This window comes from Malaya genurostris, chromosome 2, assembly GCF_030247185.1.
Source record: "Malaya genurostris strain Urasoe2022 chromosome 2, Malgen_1.1, whole genome shotgun sequence".
Classification (NCBI taxonomy): domain Eukaryota; kingdom Metazoa; phylum Arthropoda; class Insecta; order Diptera; family Culicidae; genus Malaya; species Malaya genurostris.
In genome coordinates, this window is record NC_080571.1 from 258147944 (window position 1) to 258168746 (window position 20803).

The following is a 20803-nucleotide window of genomic DNA, read 5'->3' on the forward strand; positions in this document are numbered from 1 at the left end:
TTTGATCGTGAATATCTCTTATTGTATCTAACGTATCGACATAATTTTTACTACATGCCATCAGAAATATCATCATCAATTTTTGATAACATTTTCAGTTGTATGACATAATCACAAATAATTCAAAATTAAAATGTTCTGAAATTTTTGGTATAAACGAAAGAAAGTCATGACGTCTTTCTCGTACCTGGGTAGGTATAAACGTTAATACTTGATATATTTCGTTCAGCTCAGGTTCAAGTATCAAGAATTCAGTTCGATATTTCATCAAATCCCTTCAAAGCAGATCGATTGCGTCATCCTGCTGCTTATCGTTTGTATTCTAACAAAATAAGTGGAAAACGATGGGGAACATTACGCAAAATCAGCCCTTCTAATGGATTTAAATATTATCTAAAGAACTATTAGAAATACTTATCTGGTGAAATACCTATGCAAATCAGAAGTTAATATAACCAGTTTAGTGAAGGTTTACAGTTTAATTGATTCTAATTGATTGATTTTCGCATTTTTTCTCGACATTTTATTTGGATTTTGGTAATGTCAGATGTTTTAATGTTCATTATATTTGCATTAATATAAATTTCAAAATTGTTCGTATTGAATAAAAAAAAGTCCTCCGTTTTTACCTTTTTTATCATGAAGAACTATTTAAATTATTTCATAATATTGAACTGTATGTCAGAACGTTTGATGTAACTAATCCGTACTTGAGTGCAGTGCATCGTTTCAAACTCTAGTAAAGAAGGAGAAAGCTTGCACAATTCACATAATCGATTCACTAACTGATATTCGGGAGTGTACCAGTTTAATTCCTATTCAAGTCATCCAGTTATGTCTCCGACATTACCCACCCTTCTTTTTGTACTGGATTGTAATAAAGTTTAACTATATAACATATCATAGAAGAAGTTTCAGAAGACCGAATAGAATGTTTCTGATGTAAAAAGGTCTGACAAATCATTGGCATATAGTTTTAATGACAGCAGGAAACTCGTTGTACCGTTTTAATCTACAATCCAGAAGCAGATCCAATACGATCTATCAATATTGGTTCACATTACATAGGAACCTGCAGAAATTCAAGTACATACAATAGGATTGGTAGTACTAGCCCTTTTAATCCGTTTTACACCAATTTATTTCATAAATCGTATCATTGGTTAAAATTTCTATCGCATTCCGAAAGGAGGCTTATTGCGGTTGATTAAAATTATAGCAGTCAATAAAAAAATAGAACTAGAAAGAACTAAAAATTAAAATCATGTTATACCGTTTCACACCAATGTTGATAGGATAAATTGGAGTAACACGGTATCCCAAGTAACATTTTTAATATTATTAAATACTTGTAGCTGTCTTCAATGCTACATAATAAATCTTGCAATAAAACTTTAAACTCCACGAAAACCTACTGAAAACATCTATAAGAGCATGTTCCTGCAAAGTGGACCATTCTTCATAAGGTTTATAAATCAAAATGAAGAATCAGCATAAACCTGCTTTAAAACTCCAAATTCAAGAAAATTTTGAAACCAGCTTTACGATCAACATTAAATTTCTTTGGATGGAATGAATTCCGCTATGAATAAACTGTCGTTTTGATGATATTTTTCTTGACTATGTGTGTCATTTTTTTTTCATAAATACGTTTATTTCTTAAGGCAGTTTACATAAGTTTTTCTTCGCCGTAGCATCACTTTTACATAATATTCTTATCCTAATTTAATTCTAACATAGTCACAACGTTTTGCATTTATTAAAACATATTCTCTTATTACTTAAATATCATCTTAGGTAACTCGTCATTAATTATGAAATCTACTCGGAAATATTATTTGAACCAAACGATTAACTTCTATAAATTATAAAATAAGCTGTTATTTTCAGACATTTTGTTAATAATTTCATAAACTGTTTCGAGTTTGTTTGTATCATTACATTATTTTTATTCTAATTTAGCTATTGGTTGAACTCATGGACGCAGCTGGGATCAGAACTAAGTCTTGAAAGGGGCCTTTATTAAATTGAACTCCAGTTTTCTTTATGAAATGATAAATAAGTTTCATGTATGAAAGGTCACGACAAGCAAGAATGTCTCGAACTGGGATATTGGATAGTCTACCTTGGGTACGCAAAGAATTTATTAGTTGAGATCTGACATCACGATACTCCACGCATGTCCAAACGACATGATCAATATCTCGATAACCTTCGCCACAAGCACAATGATTAGTCTCGGAGAGCCCAATTCGAAGGAGATGTGCATCTAACGTGTAGTGATTGGACATGAGTCTGGACATCACACGAATGAAATCTCTACTCACATCCAGTCCCCTGAACCATGCCTTTGTCGATATTTTCGGAATAATTGAGTGCATCCACCGACCCAGATCATCTTTATCCCAAGAAGCTTGCCAGCTGGCAAGTGTTCTTTGGCGAGACGAGTTATAGAATTCGTTGAAAGCAATTGGTCTCTCATAAATTTCACCCTCAATAGCACCACGTTTGGCTAAAATATCGGCTCTTTCATTGCCAGGAATGGAGCAATGAGCCGGGACCCAGACTATAGTGATTAGATAATTATTGTTCAATATGTCGTTCAGGCACTGTTTTATTTTGCCCAGGAAAAACGGTTCAGTCTTGCCAGTCATGTTTGAGCGAATGGCTTCAATTGCACTCAGACTATCTGTGAAGAGGAAATAATGGTTTGGAGATAATGTGACGATTACACTCAAACTATAATGAACTGCTGCTAACTCTGCTATATAAACAGATGCAGGTTCTTGAAGCCTAAATGAGGCCGAAACATTATTGTTGAACATACCAAACCCTGTCGCTTCTTCAATTCGCGATCCGTCCGTGTAAAACATTTTCTCAGAGTCAATATGCCTGAACTTACTTGAAAATATTTTTGGGATTTCCGTCGAACGTAGATGATCCGGGATTCCACGCACTTCGCGCTGCATGGATGTATCGAAAAATAAAGTTGAGTCAGGGACATTTAGGAGGCTGACACGGATAGGAATATATCTTGAAGGGTTGATTTCCTGTGACATATGGTTAAAATATACTGTCATGAATTTTGTTTGAGATCGAAGCTCGACTAGTCGTTCGAAATTATTAATTACCATGGGATTCAGCACCTCACATCTTATTAGCAGGCGTGATGAAAGCTCCCAAAATCGATCTTTTAATGGAAGAACTCCCGCCAGAACTTCAAGACTCATTGTATGTGTCGAATGCATGCACCCTAAAGCAATTCGCAAACAACGATACTGAATTCGCTCCAGTTTGATAATATGAGAGTTTGCAGCGGAACGAAAGCAAACGCATCCATATTCCATCACTGAAAGTATCGTTGTCTGATACAATTTTATTAGATCTTCCGGATGAGCACCCCACCAAGATCCTGTTATTGTTCGAAGAAAATTTACTCTTTGTTGGCATTTTGTTATCAGAAACCTAATGTGTCCTCCCCACGTGCATTTGGAATCGAACCACACCCCGAGGTATTTAAAAGTTAAAACCTGTTGGATCATTCTTCCCATCATATGGAGCTGAAGCTGCGCGGGATCATGCTTTCTTGAAAAGACGACTAACTCTGTTTTCTCCGCAGAGAATTCGATACCAAGATGAACAGCCCAATCGGACAAGTTATCTAAGGTATCTTGCAATGGTTTATGCAGATCAATAGCTTTGGGTCCAGTAACTGAAACCACGCCATCATCTGCCAATTGTCTTAGTGTACATGGGGTTACTAGACAGCTGTCAATGTCATTTACGTAAAAAATATAGAGGAGCGGACTGAGGCATGAGCCTTGCGGGAGACCCATGTAACTATTTCTGAGTGTTGCCAAATCGCCATGTGAAAAATGCATGTGTTTCTCTGACAAAAGGTTGTGCAAATAATTATTTATAACCGCTGGGAGTCCATTTTGGTGAAGCTTGTCTGAAAGAACATCAATGGAAACTGAATCAAATGCTCCTTTAATGTCTAAAAATACAGATGCCATTTGTTGCTTTTGAGCGAAGGCAATTTGGATGTCAGACGAAAGTAATGCAAGGCAATCATTCGTCCCTTTATTTCTACGGAAGCCAAACTGAGTATCTGACAACAAACCGTTCGTCTCGACCCAAGTGTCGAGACGTCGTAGAATAATTTTTTCGAACAATTTTCTGATGCAGGACAACATTGCAATGGGTCTACATGAGTTGTGATTGAAAGCTGGTTTCCCCGGTTTTTGAATGGCGATAACTTTCACTTGTCTCCAGTCAGGTGGAACAATATTTTGCTCAAGAAACTTGTTGAACAATTCCAACAAACGTCTTTTTGCGAGGTTGGGCAGATTCTTCACCAAGTTGAATTTAATTCTGTCCAACCCTGGAGCGTTATTGTTACAAGACAAGAGTGCTATAGAAAATTCCATCATTGAAAATGGGTTATTAATAAAACCATTATTTGGAGGAGATTCCCGTATAATGCTCTGCGTAGGAACAGAATCTGGGCAAACTTTCCTAGCAAAGTCAAATATCCATCGGTTCGAGTATTCATCACTCTCATTGCCCACGTTACGATTCCTCATTCGTCTGGCCGTGTTCCAAAGAGTGCTCATTGAGGTATCTCTTGACAAACCTTCGACAAAATGTCTCCAATAGCTACATTTTTTGGCTCGAAGTATGCTCTTGTACTTGGTTTCTAAAACCATAAGTTTTTCAAAATTCTGAGGAGTTCCTCCTCCCCGTTTTAGAAACGTCTTGCAAGCATTTTGTTTTGCGAGTTTAGCCTCTGAGCACTCTTTGTCCCACCAGGGGTTGGGAGGCCTTCTGTTAGTCGTTGGCCCAGGAAAGCGTTTAGTTTGGGATTGTTCTGCTGCCTCCAGAATCGAACAAATGAGGAAGTCATATTCTTCAAGTGGAGGGAGCTCTTCCATTGAATTCAAAATACTAGAGATACTACTTTGGTATTTAATCCAGTCGATATTTTTTGTCAAATCATATGGAATACTAGCGGAAGTAGCAATGCAATTGCTACTGCTAATTGAGATGATGATTGGTAAATGATCGCTACCGTGTAAATCAGGCAGTATTTTCCAGGTGCAATCTAGTCGAATTGATGTTGAGCAAAGAGATAGATCTAATGCACTTGGGCGTGCCGGAGGTCTTGGGATCCGTGTCATGCTACCCATATTTAATACCGTCATGCTAAAATTGTCACAAATGTTTTGTATTAAAGATGATCTGCTATCATTGTAAACGGAACCCCACATAATACCGTGCGAATTTAAATCCCCCAGAATCAATCGTGGTGCAGGAAGGGCTTCAACCATTTCATTAAGCTGTTGCTGTCCAACTTGTGCTTTTGGAGGAATATAAACCGAAGCTATGCAAATATCTTTGCCTTTAATGTTTATTTGGCAAGCAACAACTTCTATACTAGAAGTTGAAGGGATGTTTAATCTATAAAAGGAATAGCATTTCTTAATTCCCAAAAGCACTCCACCATACGGAGAGTCTCTATCGAGACGTATAATGTTAAAATCATTAAAATTTAAAGCTATGTTTGAAGTAAGCCATGTTTCGCATAAAGCAAATACATCACATTTTTGACTATGCAATAATATTTTAAATGAATCAAGTTTTGGCATGATGCTTCGACAATTCCACTGCAGGACAGTGATTGTATCATTTGCGACGGGTGATAAATTATCCATCAAAAGATACAAAACCTGAGACAATTGGCCATTGAGCTGATAACTGCTTCAAAAAGGTTCTAGCTATTGGAAGGAATGCCATTATGAGGGTCTTTAAGGGTTCAGATATATTGAATGCTGAGAAAATCCATTCAACAATTTCCGAAAACTTCAGTAATTCTGTTGGTGGCTGTGAAATGGAGCCCACTGGATTATTATCTTTTTCTGTACTAGATCCTGGATTGGTTTGTGAATTTGACAAACCAGGAGGCACAGTCTTTGGTTTTGACTTTTTTTGTTTAACACGGGGATCTTTTTTTGAAGATGAAATTTTAGGTGTCTTTTTTGGTAATTTGGAGGAAGACTTCTTTCTCTTAACTGACCCTTGGGTAGTGATAAACGAATTACCTTCACTATTTTCGTCAGAGTCAGAGTCCTCTGGTTCCTCTAGATTTGAAAACCCGTTTTCGGTTTCCAAAGGAGGGACATCAATGACCGTTTTAAGCATTTCTGCATATGTGCGCTTAGACCGTGCTTTTAAAGAAAGCTTAATTTTGTCTTTGTGCACTTTAAATGCAGTGCATACTGAAATATCATCATGAGGACTATTCCCACAATAAATACATTTTTCAATTTCCTTGTTGCAATCATTATCTTTATGAGGCCCTTCACACTTAATACATTTTGGTTTATTACTACAGTAAGTAGCTGTGTGGCCGAATTTTTTGCAGTTCGTACAATTCATTACATTTGGAACAAAAAGCCGAACAGGGAGGCGAATTTTATCGACATAGACATGGGACGGCAACGCAGACCCGGCAAATGTCACTCGAAACGAGTCTGATGGGCGATAAACTTTTTTTTTCCTCTTCATGAACTACTGAGTACAGTTGTTTGCACTCCAGTATTTTCACACCCTCAAGCATAGAGTTCTTGAAACGACCAACACCATGCTTGAGTAAATCATCTACCGAAAGACTCGCTTCGGTAACAACACCGTCAATTTCGACATCTTTGGAGGGTATGTAAACTTTATACTCTTTATTGAAATGTTCCGAAGAGACAATATCATTCGCGTGTTTCAAATTATTTACCACAACACGAATTTTATCGTTATTTACTTTTATGATCTCTTTGATTGAAGAGTATCGTGATGTCAAACCTTTATTAATTTGAAAAATGTTTAATGGCTTTGATATACGTCTAAAAAAGACTATCCAAGGCCCAGAAGAGCTCTCCTGATATTTTTTCGTTCGTGGGGGTATCGGATTCATGCTAGGATTTACGTCCATGGATTCATCCATTACATTAGAATTTTTAACTAAACTTTAAAATAAAATTTGAAACCAACATTACACAGTACTCAATCAAAAGGAAAAGAAAAAACTTCTACCTTGAAATTGTTGTCTATCTCCGTTGCACTGCCGTGTAGATCCTCGTTGCTCTAGATGTTCTTGTTGGATGTATCTGGACGTTGATACAATGCTGAAGCTCACTGTAGCGATAGAATATGATGTGATGCTACTGCTACCTGACATCCAGCACCACTCGAATTCCGATTTGCTTTCGTCTTCGCCAGCTGTAACCAGCGCAGGTCACCGGTGTATACCTGCGTGTTGTATGGCAGTGGAAAGACCGAGTTGTCTTGTCTCATTCTTCCTTGTGCTCCGCACCGATATGATTCTGCACCGAAGTGCCTTCGCACCGGTGTGCCTTTGCACTCTCCTGCTTCTATGTGCCTTTGCACTCTTCCTCTTCGATGTGCCTTTGCACTCTCCTGCTCAGCACTTGTGTCTGTATATTGCGGCCTGGGTAGAGTTTGGGAAACGCCCTTTGTTGTTTCCTTCACCAGCTTGGCCCAGCACTAGGGCTCTCTTATGCAGCACGACTATACGTTTTAACGGCTGCTGCCAACAGGTCTCTACCTGTAGTTCAACCGTTGTCGTATTTAACGCGTGTAAACCAACCAGCGTTATTAAACTGTACGCTTCTATACACAACCTTCTCGGTTGAACGGCTATTACTGAATGACTATGTGTGTCATGTCTACTTTGAATACAATCAGTAAGAATATATTATATTTTAATTACGAGTTTGAGACCTTTTCCGAACGTAAAAACTTTATGCGCTTTTATTTTTATCGTGAATGTAAGGATAAAAATAAGAATTATAACTAATCGCCTTGAAATAAATGCGGTTTTTGCGAAAGTCTCCATGATTTATGAAAATTATTTTTTGTGATTCATCGTCATTTTTGTATAAAACTATTCTGTGGCGATAAAACTTGTGCATACGATCTGAAAATGAATCATGAAAGTCCAACATATTTCCTCGTTTTTGCATTTCGAAGTTTATTTGATGTCAATAAATGCTACGGTATAGAACATCATAATGGCGGCCATGAAATTCCTTTTAATGCAAATTACACTTAACCTAAGAAGCAATAAATCAAATAGCCTACAACTAATGTGTCATAAATGTACTTTAGAACCCTCAAATTTACTCTGGGTGAAATTGTCATAGAATGAACACGCACACACACAAAATTAGATTTATGAAAGAATTTAACTGGCAATAATGTTTTAAAGAAAATGTTTGAAAGCAATATTAAGAGTGTTTGCATGGTTTTATTCTAGTGCAAATTGTTTTATTTTTATTTTATTTTTAGTGTTGGGAAAGGGTTTTATAGAAGCTTTGAAAACTATGATATTACTGGTTAAAAGAGACACTTATTATAGTTGGCATAAAACAGGTAGTGATTGAAAAATCAATTACAAAACTCCTATAAATTATAATCAAAACCATAAGGCATTCGAATTGTTACTTGGGATAACATGCGCGGTCATCGAATCTATTTGTAATCTACTTTTTATGGTATTCTACACAATATCAGTCGATTTTGATCAACCGCAGTAAGCCTTCTTTTGAAATGCGAAAGAAAGTTTAATTAATGGTACGATTTATGGAATTAATTGGAGTAAAACGGGTTAAACGAACTAGTATTATTATTCCCATTGTATGTACTTGGATCACTGAAGTTTTCTAAGTAATATGGACCACTATGGCAAGGTCGGATTGATTCTGCTTCAGGATCGTAAATCAGAATTGAACTTAAAATTAAGTTTGAAGGAAAATTGGGGTAGAACGATGTTGCACGATTCATGGGATCATGGAAACTACCTGTTAATTAATTTGTAGGGCTATGTGCGTAACATCGAACTATCTTGGTTTAACATAATTGATTGGAGAAAATGATTTGGAGTAAGACAGAAAACAGTTTTTTGCAATCGTTCTGACAAACAGCAATCTATTTATAGAACTAATAAAAATGTCAGGAGTCATTAGTCGAATACATTTTTCAGGGTTTTACAGTTAGTGAGGTAGGAAAAAAGAAAAAATTGGGCAAAACGGCCATGATAGTGAATTTTGCGGCTATTCTAGTTGTCATCAATCGATTCTACGGTCAATTCTACATAAGATAAACCTACTTTGAAAATATTTTCAATCATTTCTATGAAATTATTGAGTAAAGTCGCGTTTTTCATCCTTTTTCCCCACAGTGCAATGTATTAATCAAAGACAGCAGATATCATTATTAGTAATGATCCTAAAATGTTAAATTAGTGGTAAACCTGAGGTGATCTAGGGTACAGATACCCTATGAAACTCAACCTCGTTTTAAAAGATGGTTGATGCAATTATTGCATAGTTTTCAAAATGAGAAAAACAAAAAGCACGTCTCACTATCCATGAAATACAGTATCTATTCATACCCTAATGGCAACGACGAATGGAGCTCATGCCGGTAGAATCTATCTACTGACAACTTTATTCATAAAAATGTCATTTAATACATGCTGGGTACAGCTAACGTATACGCGGCACAATATTATAATCCAGTCTACTCTAGTTCATTATCAATATTTTGGCGATTGATTATTTTCCATTTTAGTCAAATTGCCTAAATGTATGCAATTTCGTACTACGACGAGTATACATTGACAGAAAATACCAGCAAACAGCTTTTCGAATTAATACAGCTTGTCATATCATTGAAATAAATCATAACGTCCTCAAGTGGCTATCATAGTCTATAACGATAAAAGTGTTAGATGTTCAGATATCGGGAGATCGAAGTTCGAAACCGATTATGGAAATCACCATAGAATTTTTTTTCGTTGTTGCGAATAAAATCACTAAAATGTAAATTCCCGATGATGTTTTGCCCATTCTATTTTTAGCCTTTGTTCGCGGTGTTTTCAGTAATGTCAGAGCAGATCAGTAACTGATTATGCTTTTCAATTTTGTTATTTGGCAGTAAAATTAAAGTGAGAATAAGTTTTGTTATCAACTAGAGAAATTCCATATCTCTGTTCGATTTCAGTATGTTTTTCGATATTATAGGAATATTTATCTGCTTCCGATTTTGATTTTTTAACTTTTAAGGCGACCAATACTAAGCAAATTGAGTAACCGATAAATACGAATATCACATCAAATTCAGAAGAAAATTTTTATTTTAGCGCTTAGTGGATAGCTTTTTAAGAAAATAAATTCCATTTATTTCTACAATATTAAAAATTCCCTAACTATTTCCCACTAATGTCACGAAATAGTAACAGACACTGATACTAATAGTGGGAGGAAAGTGCGGTGCTATCTCTGTTGTACTAGTACAGGTGAATCCTTTTACATCTTACAGATAACTCATTATGCTAAGTTACATTTAAATAAATGGTAGATTGGAATGTTTATATTTACATATATTCTTAAACTTTCAGTTACGTTTAGTTTCCATCGGTTACATGTTTAACATATAATTTTAATGGAATGATAACTTTATCTAATTTCTCCGAAGTGCACTTTGTTTATATGATCCGGATATTTTCAAAGTATCTCTATGGTCTTATGTAGATCCTAGTATTATTCTTACGGAATACCAAATCCAGACAAAAACTTTTTAGTTTTGTTTTGGGCAGATGTTTAATATCATGGCTGAAATCTATTGAAACTATTTTTAATTTTTCTGATGGTTGGGTTGAAGTAGTAAGTGATTGTTTTTCAACAGTATTTCTTTTTATCAAAAATTGTTTGAATTAATTGCTCCGAATATTAATTGAGCTTTCCAATATCGAGAATGTATTTTTTCTCGTTTCTTACCGCATTTTCTCCATGAGCTAGGTTATGCATTCAATGAATCATGGTGAAAAGCTGCCATTTTATGCTGATGAGAATGATTAGAAGTATAACGTATAATACTTTCCGTATTAGTTGGCTTTCTATATATCAAAAAGGATAAGTTTTCCGTCTTCCTCGTGATGAAAATGTCTAAGAAGTCTGCTCTTATTTGTTTCTTCACAAGGGAATTTAATGCTTTTGTTCATGTTATCGAATGGTGAACTACATCACTATGTATTGAGTAGGTCTTTAATCAAAATGATAAAATTTCATAAAGTCTCATCTCAGATGCATATAGAAGCAGAAATTGGAAAATACTAATGAAACCCCCATCAGTTGAAATCATGTGGTAATTAATTCTACTATACCGACCTTCCACTATACAAGGCTGAGTTTTAAGAAAAGATGCCAGTATTTATATTAATTCATCTCGTTCAAAATTATTGAAATTCATCATTTCTTATTCAAAACTTCATTATTGTCAAATTTTTCCAGAAAGTCAACTTAAAACTATTAAAAGCTGTTAATGGAGATTACAAACAGTCATAAATGCTAGTATATTTTATGTTTGAATATAATAACTGTTAGAAAAATTGTTGTTAAGGCAGCACTGCTCAAAGCTGACTTCTGCATTGCTTCCTCCCGAGATTGTATTTATATAACTCACAAACAAAGAAATAATTTGCGCTCCATTTATGCTTTCGAAAGCATTGTAGTATTAGGTAAAAAAATTTCGTTTTGCACCCTGATGTCAATCCTGAGGCACTCCATACTTATGCTTTTTATTTAGCTTGATAATAAATAATGATTTGCGCCCTCAGTAGAATTATATAAAGTATTTAGAATGATTTCCACCATACGCCCTGGAATAAGTTTTAAGAGCGCCGTTTTCAATTCTCCTACCGTGATTCTACGCCCTTAAAACATTCCTAAGGCATCCCTATAAATTAGGCGTACAAGATTGTTTTTGTTTGAAAATAGATAGTGATTTGCGCTCTCAGTTGGATCATTTGATGTATTTTAAAATACTTCCACCCTGCGCCCTGGAATCATTAGTAAAGCGTCCTTCCAAATTGTCTTTACAAGGTGTTATTTATTTAGCGTGAAAACAAATAAAAACTTGCGCCCTCACTAGGATTATTTAATGTATTTAAAAACACTTTCATCCTTTACTCCTTCATTTCCCTATCGTGATTCTGCACCCTGGAATCATTCCTGAGGTGCCCTTCCAAATTATCTTTACAAAATGTTATGTATTAAGCTTAAAAATAAGTAATAAGTTGCACCCTCAGTTGGATCAATTAATGTTTTCAAAAATACTTTCATTCTGCGCCCTGTAATCTATTGTATAGGTCGCTCTTTTCCCATTTCCTGCGCCCTGGAACTATTGCTAAGGCAATCTTCCAAATTATCCTTACAATATGTTATTTTTTAGCTTGAAAATAAGTAATAATTTGTGCCCCCTTCTTACGATTATTTAATGTATTTAAACTACTTTCATCCTGCGCCCTGGAATTAAATATATTGGCGCCTTTTTCAATTCTCTTACCATAATTCTGCGCCCTAGAATCATTCCTAGTGCGCCCTTCCAAATTGTCCTTACAAGATGTTATTTATTAAGCTTGAAAACAAATAAAATCTTTCGCCCTCACTGGGGTCATTTTATGTATTCTAAAATACTCTCATTATGCGCCCTGAAATCTATTTCCATTTTCCTCTCGTGATTCTGTGCCCTGGAACTATTCCTGAGGCGCCCATTAAAATTATCCTTACAAGATTTTTTTTAGCTGGAAAATAAGCTATAATTTGCGCCCTCACTACGACTATTTAATGTATTTAAAATACTTTCATCCTGCGCCCTGGAATTAATGATATGGGTCCCTTTTTCAATTCTCTTACCGTGATTCTGCGCCCTAGAATCATTCCTATTGCGCCCTTCCAAATTATCCATATAAGATGTTCTTTATTTAGATTGAAAATAAATAATGATTTGCGCCCTCAAAGTATATTTTACTATAATCAAGATTACTTTCATCCTGCGCCCTGCAAGCAATTATGTGGGCGCCTTTTTCTATTCTCCTACCGTGAGTCTGCGCTCTGGAATAATTTCCAAGGCACCCTTTACAAATTATCCATACAAGGTGTTATTTATTTAGATTGAAAATAAATATTGATTTGCGCCCTCAAAAGGATATTTTACTATAATCAAGATTACTTTCATCCTGCGCCCTGCAAGCAATTATGTGGGCGCCTTTTTCAATTCTCCTACCGTGAGTCTGCGCCCTGGAATAATTTCCAAGGCACCCTCTACAAATTATCCATACAAGGTGTTATTTATTTGGATTGAAAATAAATGATAATTTGCGCCCTCAGAAGGATATTTTACTATAATCAAGATAACTTTCATCCTGCGCCCTGGAAGCAATTATGTGGGCGCATTTTACAATTCTCCTACCATGAGTCTGCGCCCTGGAATAATTTCCAAGGCACCCTTTACAAATTATCCATACAAGGTGTTATTTATTTAGATTGAAAACAAATATTGATTTGCGCCCTCAGAAGGATATTTCACTATAATCAAGATTACTTTCATCCTGCGCCCTGGAAGCAATTATGTGGGAGCCTTTTTTCAATTCTCCTACCGTGAGTCTGCGCCCTGGAATAATTTCCAAGGCACCCTTTACAAATTATCCATACAAGGTGTTATTTATTTAAATTGAAAATAAATATTGATTTGCGCCCTCAAAAGGATATTTTACTATAATCAAGATTACTTTCATCCTGCGCCCTGCAAGCAATTATGTGGGCGCCTTTTTCAATTCTCCTACCGTGAGTCTGCGCCCTGGAATAATTTCCAAGGCACCCTTTACAAATTATCCATACAAGGTGTTATTTATTTAAATTGAAAATAAATATTGATTTGCACCCTCAAAAGGATATTTTACTATAATCAAGATTAATTTCATCCTGCGCCCTGGAAGCAATTATGTGGGCGCCTTTTCCAGTTCTCCTACCGTGAGTCTGCGCCCTGGAATCATTTCCAAGGCGCCCTTCCAAATTATCCATACAAGATATTATTTATTCAGATTGAAAACAAATATTGATTTGGGCCCTCAGAAGGATATTTTACTATAATCAAGATTACTTTCATCCTGCGCCCTGGAAGCAATTATGTGGGAGCCTTTTTTCAATTCTCCTACCGTGAGTCTGCGCCCTGGAATAATTTCCAAGGCACCCTTCACAAATTATCCATACAAGGTGTTATTTATTTAAATTGAAAATAAATGATGATTTGCGCCCTCAGAAGGATATTTTACTATAATCAAGATTACTTTCAAACTGCGCCCTGGAAGCAATTATGTGGGCGCCTTTTCCAGTTCTCCTACCGTGAGTCTGCGCCCTGGAATCATTTCCAAGGCGCCCTTCCAAATTATCCATACAAGATATTATTTATTTAGATTGAAAACAAATATTGATTTGCGCCCTCAGAAGGATATTTTACTATAATCAAGATTACTTTCATCCTGCGCCCTGGGAGCAATCACCTTTTTCAATTGTATTATTATTTCTTTTGCACCCTTCAGGTTACTTGAATCAGTCATTATCAAAATTTCCAAAAAAAAATTTTTCGGTTGCAGTTTCAAGAGCTGGTTAGTCACTGACTAACTGTGACTAACCGCAACTACAGCACTGCATGAGAGTATAGCGGTTTTCAACCGACTATGAAATCATATGATTTCAACAATAGTCAAGTTCATGCTTACTATAAATGGTATTGACTCTAGAATAGTAATATTAAACAGTGTATTGTACGAATCACTAATACGATTGAGATGGTTATCCTCACCATGACCGAATCCTCTACAGTCTATAGTTTTTGCTACAACCAGAGGCATGGTATTTTTGACATTTCACTTCTAGTTAGTTCAAAACTAAAAACGGTGGTTAATGCAACAATACTGAAGATCAGTAAAACATGCACTAATGTTGAAAAGTATTATGAATTTAAATTCTAGAACAAGTACAACAAAATAGTATCATTGAGTTCTATTTTATTTTCGCATCTAATCAAAGTATGATGATATACTTGGTGAAATATTGATTGGCAACGTAGACACGGAGAAGCATTACTTGGTAGCAGCTGTTGTTCCAAGCACTTTCCGGTGGAGTTTTTTCCTGAAGCAGGAATTGATAGCATGAACGAAATTAATAACCAAATTGAGATACAATCCTTGATACCCAACAGCGATATATTGTTATTTTTCCGTCGGATTCGTGCGATTTGAATCCGGGAAGCGGATGATTTTCTTTTTTTTTTCTTTGATCGCTTGATGTTGTTTCTACAACGACCAATAATGAATGAATAGTCCGTCGATTTCTCTGAAAAACATAGCCGTTGTCGGCAAAATTGTTGAAAAATTCAATTTTACAACGGAAACTAGTAAGACAAACTTTACTCACCTGCAAGACCTACCGAATTACACAAAGTCACAATATAAAATATTTTTTTAAATCAATCACTGATGTATTACCCACGTGTGAAATTTTCTGATATATTGTAACTTTATGTGACAATAACATAGTACATCCGTTTATTGTCCATTTGCATAGTAAGCACAAATGACATACATGGTCGGTTGAAAATCACTCGAAAAAACACTATACGATAATGTGCTTACTACATAAATTCTGTTAATATGGACTATATGAATAGTGTTTTTAAACCTCACAATCGTCTATCAAACCATATATTTATTATACCATATTCACATAGTAGTAATAACTATTTCGCTTCTCATATATATCGAGGCTTGTTACGCAAGGTGCGAACACGCCTCCATCGTCTGTTGAACCCCATCTAAAAACGACGCCAGTGGCAAAGTCTGATGCAGTGAACGGTATAGATTAAAAAACAAAACCAAGAAGGGTGAACCAGCAGAATAAGCCGTAATAGTTCTGTTTTCTCAATTTGATAGTTTTGGCTATTAAAACGTATAGTTATATTTATAGTGCGCTAAAATAGAAGTTCTAAAACTAATAGTACGGCTGAGTGAATTCATAGAGGTTGGTTAATAATAAATATGTAAAAAGTAACTGTTGAACCTAATCTAAGATGTATCGCAGGACTGTATCTCAGCTAGTTTCTGCATCACTCGGGTGTTCAACTGTAATAACACAGGTGAACGTAATCACAGATCTAAGGTAGAACTTCAAATATAAGTATAAAAATATGAATTATATACCCAACACTAAATTAAATTATACTATGCAGGAGTTTGATACTTGCACCGTACCTTATCATTTACCGGTAGGACCAAAATTTGAACTCAAGAAAATCACTAAACGTAAGTAGCTTAGAATGAACTGTGAATTGATTGTCGTACGTTTACTGATAAAAATATTATCGGCAGGAAAAATTTAACCAACCTAATTATAAATAAAAGAGTTTGTTGAAATTTTCGGAAATATCATTATTCGTCGTATTGTTGCCTATTCGGGAACAAATTAAATTTTTCGTTTATTCCGGAATGTCCAACAGAAGCGTAGCAAGTGCGGACAAACAGGTCCCAAGAAGTAATTCTCCGAATGTTGAGGGGGCCGGATGTGGTACGTGCCAACGGCTGGATAATAGCCGTATGGTGCAGTGCGATGAGTGTGACGTGTGGTTCCACTACGAGTGTGTTAATGTGGAGGACAGTATACAGGACCGAGATTGGAGCTGTATTGGTTGTGTGAGGAATTCACTGGAACGGGAAAGGTGCGAATTACGTGACCAGCTAAAGCGTTTCGAACAGCAGCATGCACAGTGGCAGCAAATACGCCTGAAGGAGACTGAAGAACATCAAAAACAGCTTGAGCAGCAGCAAGATTTACAGCGGCAAGAGCAGGAACAGTTCTATAAGTCTTCGAAAGGGGAGTTACAGTTGCAACAGTGTAGTTCCCAGTCGGATGTAGCTATAGCAGAGCACTTGGAAAATCGCGATTCCGAAGCCGTCAAAGCAACATTTCGTTATATCGGGTAATACAGTCAATATCTCAAAAATGGATAAGCAGAGTAGTATAATACCTACAGAGAACTCAATCCACTCAAGTAGCAAGACCTATTCCAAAACATCAAAGCGTTCCGCAAAACTTCGGGAGCTACAAAAGAAAGGGCTTTATGCAAGGCAGGCGCTAGAAAAAAGGCAACTAGAAGAGCAGCTGGCTCTAGAAATTGAGCTGTTGGAGATGAGTGATTCGGAGTCTATGACGACTGGAAGCTTGAAGAAAGTCGAAGATTGGCTTTGCAGAACAGAAGACATAGGACAAGAAGGATTTGAAACAGTGCCGGTGTATGATAAACCTTCAAAAAAATCAGTAGTAGTGTCATGTCATGAGCATGTGCCTAACAGTTATGCCCAAGGAAATCCATCTGCTGTAAAGCAGAGTGTCAGTAATGCTGTCCTACTTGAGAATAGAAATACGCAGCAGTCTCATTTACCAGGTACTGGATATACCGAATGTAATCTTTCTAGCGGTATTAAACTGGTAACCGCGCCCTGTCAAAACTCGTTTTTTGGCCATAATCCGAAAGAACCTACTTCACCTACGATTCCGGCTTATATTCGAACGTCTCATCAACCAACCACGGCGACAACGTTTCCGACAACATGCCATTCACGTCCATTAGTTCCGAGCCTTTAGTTTCCAATACCCACTTATCAAGTTGTTGGACAATCTCCAATGGTAACAACTACCCCGCGCATAAATACATACCTGAATCAACAGAGATGTAATATTGACGAAATACCGCTAACTAGTAGTCATTTGGCAGCGAGACAGACAGTAAAAGACTTGCCAAAATTTGGTGGTGATCCTGAAGATTGGCCACGATTCATCGCAGCGTACGAAAGGACCTGTAGGATGTGTGGTTTTCGAAACGACGAGTTGCTTGATAGACTTGAGAAGAGTCTCTATGACAAAGCATTGAACTCCGTTAAAAGTTTACTTCTTCACCCTGATAACGTTCCGGTAACACTGCAGCGACTGAAAATACTTTTCGGTAATCCTGAGTCGATAGTGGAATCGATGGTACACAGAGTAAGGATTTTGCCTCCACCGAAAGCTGACAAAATGGAAACGATCGTTGAATTTGGCGTAGAAGTACAAAATCTTTGTGCAATGATCCAGGTGTGTCAGATGGATGAACGGTTATACAACGTCGCGTTGCTACAAGAGTTAGTTGACATTTTACCTTCAACGTTAAAGATGAACTGGGCGTTTTATCGGAGGGAGAGAGGTGGAAATACGCTGCTAGAGTTCAACGAGTGGCTAGGGCAAATGGTAGAAGTTTTAAGTGGAGTTATTCGACCACAAAGATGGTCTAAACCGCAAAGGATCGAGAAGAGAACCCGAAAAGATTAAGCCTTTGTCCATTTACACTTGGAAAACCCGCTGGAGGAGAATCGCAAAACATGCATGGCTTGTGCCAAAGATTGAGAAGGCCTCGAGAGATGTAGTAGTTTCCTAAACATGTCTTTGAGAGCGCGATGGGAGTTGGTGAACGAGAAGAAGATCTGTCGGAAATGTCTGTTTAAGCATTTTAGATCCTGTGATCGGAGAGTTCCGTGCGATCAGAATGGATGTAGATTTCTCCATCACCCGTTGCTGCACGATGACAGCAAGCACGGTGGACGGAATCCTAGTAGCTCATCGCTTAACGTATCCTGCAACACTCACCATTGTTCTCTTGGAGGAGTTCTGCTCAAGTACATCCGAGTAACCATACACGGAAAAGAGAAGTCAATTACCACATACGCCTTTCTCGACGCTAGATCAACTTCTACATTGATGGAACACAGCTTGTGGGAAGAATTGAACCTCAAGGGTGAAAAGACCCCTTTGTGTATCTCTTGGACTGGTGGTCAAAGTAGATACGAAGAAGATTCAGTAAAGTGTACAGTAGATATAGCCGGCGCGCAAAGCCCAGCTCAACGATTTCGTCTACAGAAGGTGCACACTGTACGAAGTCTAGATCTACCACCTCAATCGATAGCAACTTCGGACCTGGTTAAGCATTACAAGCATCTAATTGGAGTGCCTATCGAATCATGTACCGGAGTCAAACCTCGTATATTACTGGGAGTTGATAACTGTAGGTTAGAATATCCACTTGAGTCGAGAGAAGGAAGTGTCCATCAACCCACCGCTGTACAGACACGGCTAGGTTGGTTAATCTACGGGCCATGTTCGGTAGTAGAACCAGCAACAACCAACAGAGATAGTGTTCACAGCTACCATATCTGTCAGTGTGAGCTGCTGCACTCGACCGTTGAAAACTATTTCGCCTTGGACAGCCTCGGAATACAGCGTAATGGGAGGATTCTGTTTTCTAAAGACGACGAGCGAGCGATTATGTTGCTTAATCAAGGTACGAAGAGACTAGAGAAAAGTTACGAGACATGTCTTTTGTGGCGGTATGACGATATTCGATTGCCAGACAGTAAAAAAATGGCTTTGAAGCGTCATAAATGCCTAGAAAAGCGCATGGCACGTGAACCAGAATTGGCAAAAAGTCTTCATGAGAAAATTCAAGACTATAAGACGAAGGGATATATTCGTCAGCTGTCAGCGCAAGAAGAAATTACGCACAAGAAACGCTCATGGTATCTGCCGATCTATCCGGTAGTCAACCCCAACAAACCGGGGAAGCTTAGGATTGTATGGGACGCTGCAGCCAAGGTAGGCCAAATCTCTCTCAACTCATTTCTATTGAAGGGACCTGATCAGGTCACATCGCTTCCGGACGTTCTGCAACGGTTCCGCGAATATCGTGTAGCAATATCAGGTGACATCCGCGAGATGTTCCATCAAGTTCGAATCAACAGCGAAGATCAGCACTGCCAGAGATTTCTTTGGAATGAAGGAATACCAGGAAAAACTCCGACGGTTTACGTCATGCAGGTAATGACGTTCGGTGCAAGCTGCTCTCCTAGCAGCGCACAGTATGTAATAAACCTAAACGCAGAACGATTTAAAACCCAGTTTCCGGAAGCAGTTGAGGCAATTTGTAAAGGAACGTACGTGGATGATATGCTATACAGTGCAGAATCAGAAGAAGAGGCAGTCTCTCTGGCGCAAAACGTACAATTCATACACTCTGAAGGTGGCTTTGAGATTCGAGGGTGGCTGTCAAACTCGGAGATGGTGGTAGGCACTATGGGCGCGCAAACCTCATCACAGAAGGATTTAAACAAGTCAGGCGAGTTGGCTACAGAGAAAGTTCTGGGTATGTGGTGGGACACCGTCAGTGACACATTTACCTTCAGAATCCCCAAACGATGCAGACAGGAGTTATTATCTGGAGAGCAAGCCCCCACAAAGCGTGAAGTTCTGCGTACACTCATGTCGGTTTACGATCCGCTAGGCCTTCTCGCAAACGTGTTGATGTTCATTAAAGTCCTCCTTCAAGATATTTGGCGCTCTAACATTGATTGGGATGAGATGATAACCGGTCAACAGCTTACAAAGAGGAAAACATGGTTAAGCGTATTGAAAACAGGTCTCCGTTCCTCGGTGCTATCGAACGAAAACAACATCGTCAATACAATCCAACGATATTCAGCTACACGTATTCGTAGACGCTAGCGAGCAATTTTACCTTACTAGGAATTGTGATTTTAACTATTTGTTCCTATACTTGAGATAACTAACTATTTGTTCCTATACTTGAGATAACTAACTAACCATGCCAGAACAGCCATGAATACAAATAGTTTAGTCAAGTCGTAGTCTTTGTTATGTAGTGATTTGTAGAATACAGATGGTAGGTGATCATGATTGTTACTACTATTTAAGCATATAGTTGAAATGACCATGAAAAACAGGTTACGGTTACTGTGGTTTTTTTCTTAGTGGAAGCATTTATTCGTAGGAGAGAGAAAATCGATTTG

General features: G+C 37.4%; 1 protein-coding gene across 1 annotated transcript; it reads left to right on the forward strand.

Moving 5' to 3' along the window:
- Positions 1–18383: 18383 nt before the first annotated feature.
- On the forward strand, positions 18384–20498 carry LOC131429196 (uncharacterized). Its single transcript, XM_058593247.1, has one exon. The coding sequence runs from the start codon at positions 18384–18386 to the stop codon at positions 20496–20498; it is 2115 nt and encodes a 704-aa protein (XP_058449230.1).
- The last annotated feature ends 305 nt before the right edge of the window (positions 20499–20803 follow it).

What these genes read in the sequence shown, in the direction of transcription:
- LOC131429196 (XM_058593247.1), top strand. Translation starts at nt 18,384, where the DNA reads ATGTCTTTGAGAGCGCGATGGGAGTTGGTGAACGAGAAGAAGATCTGT.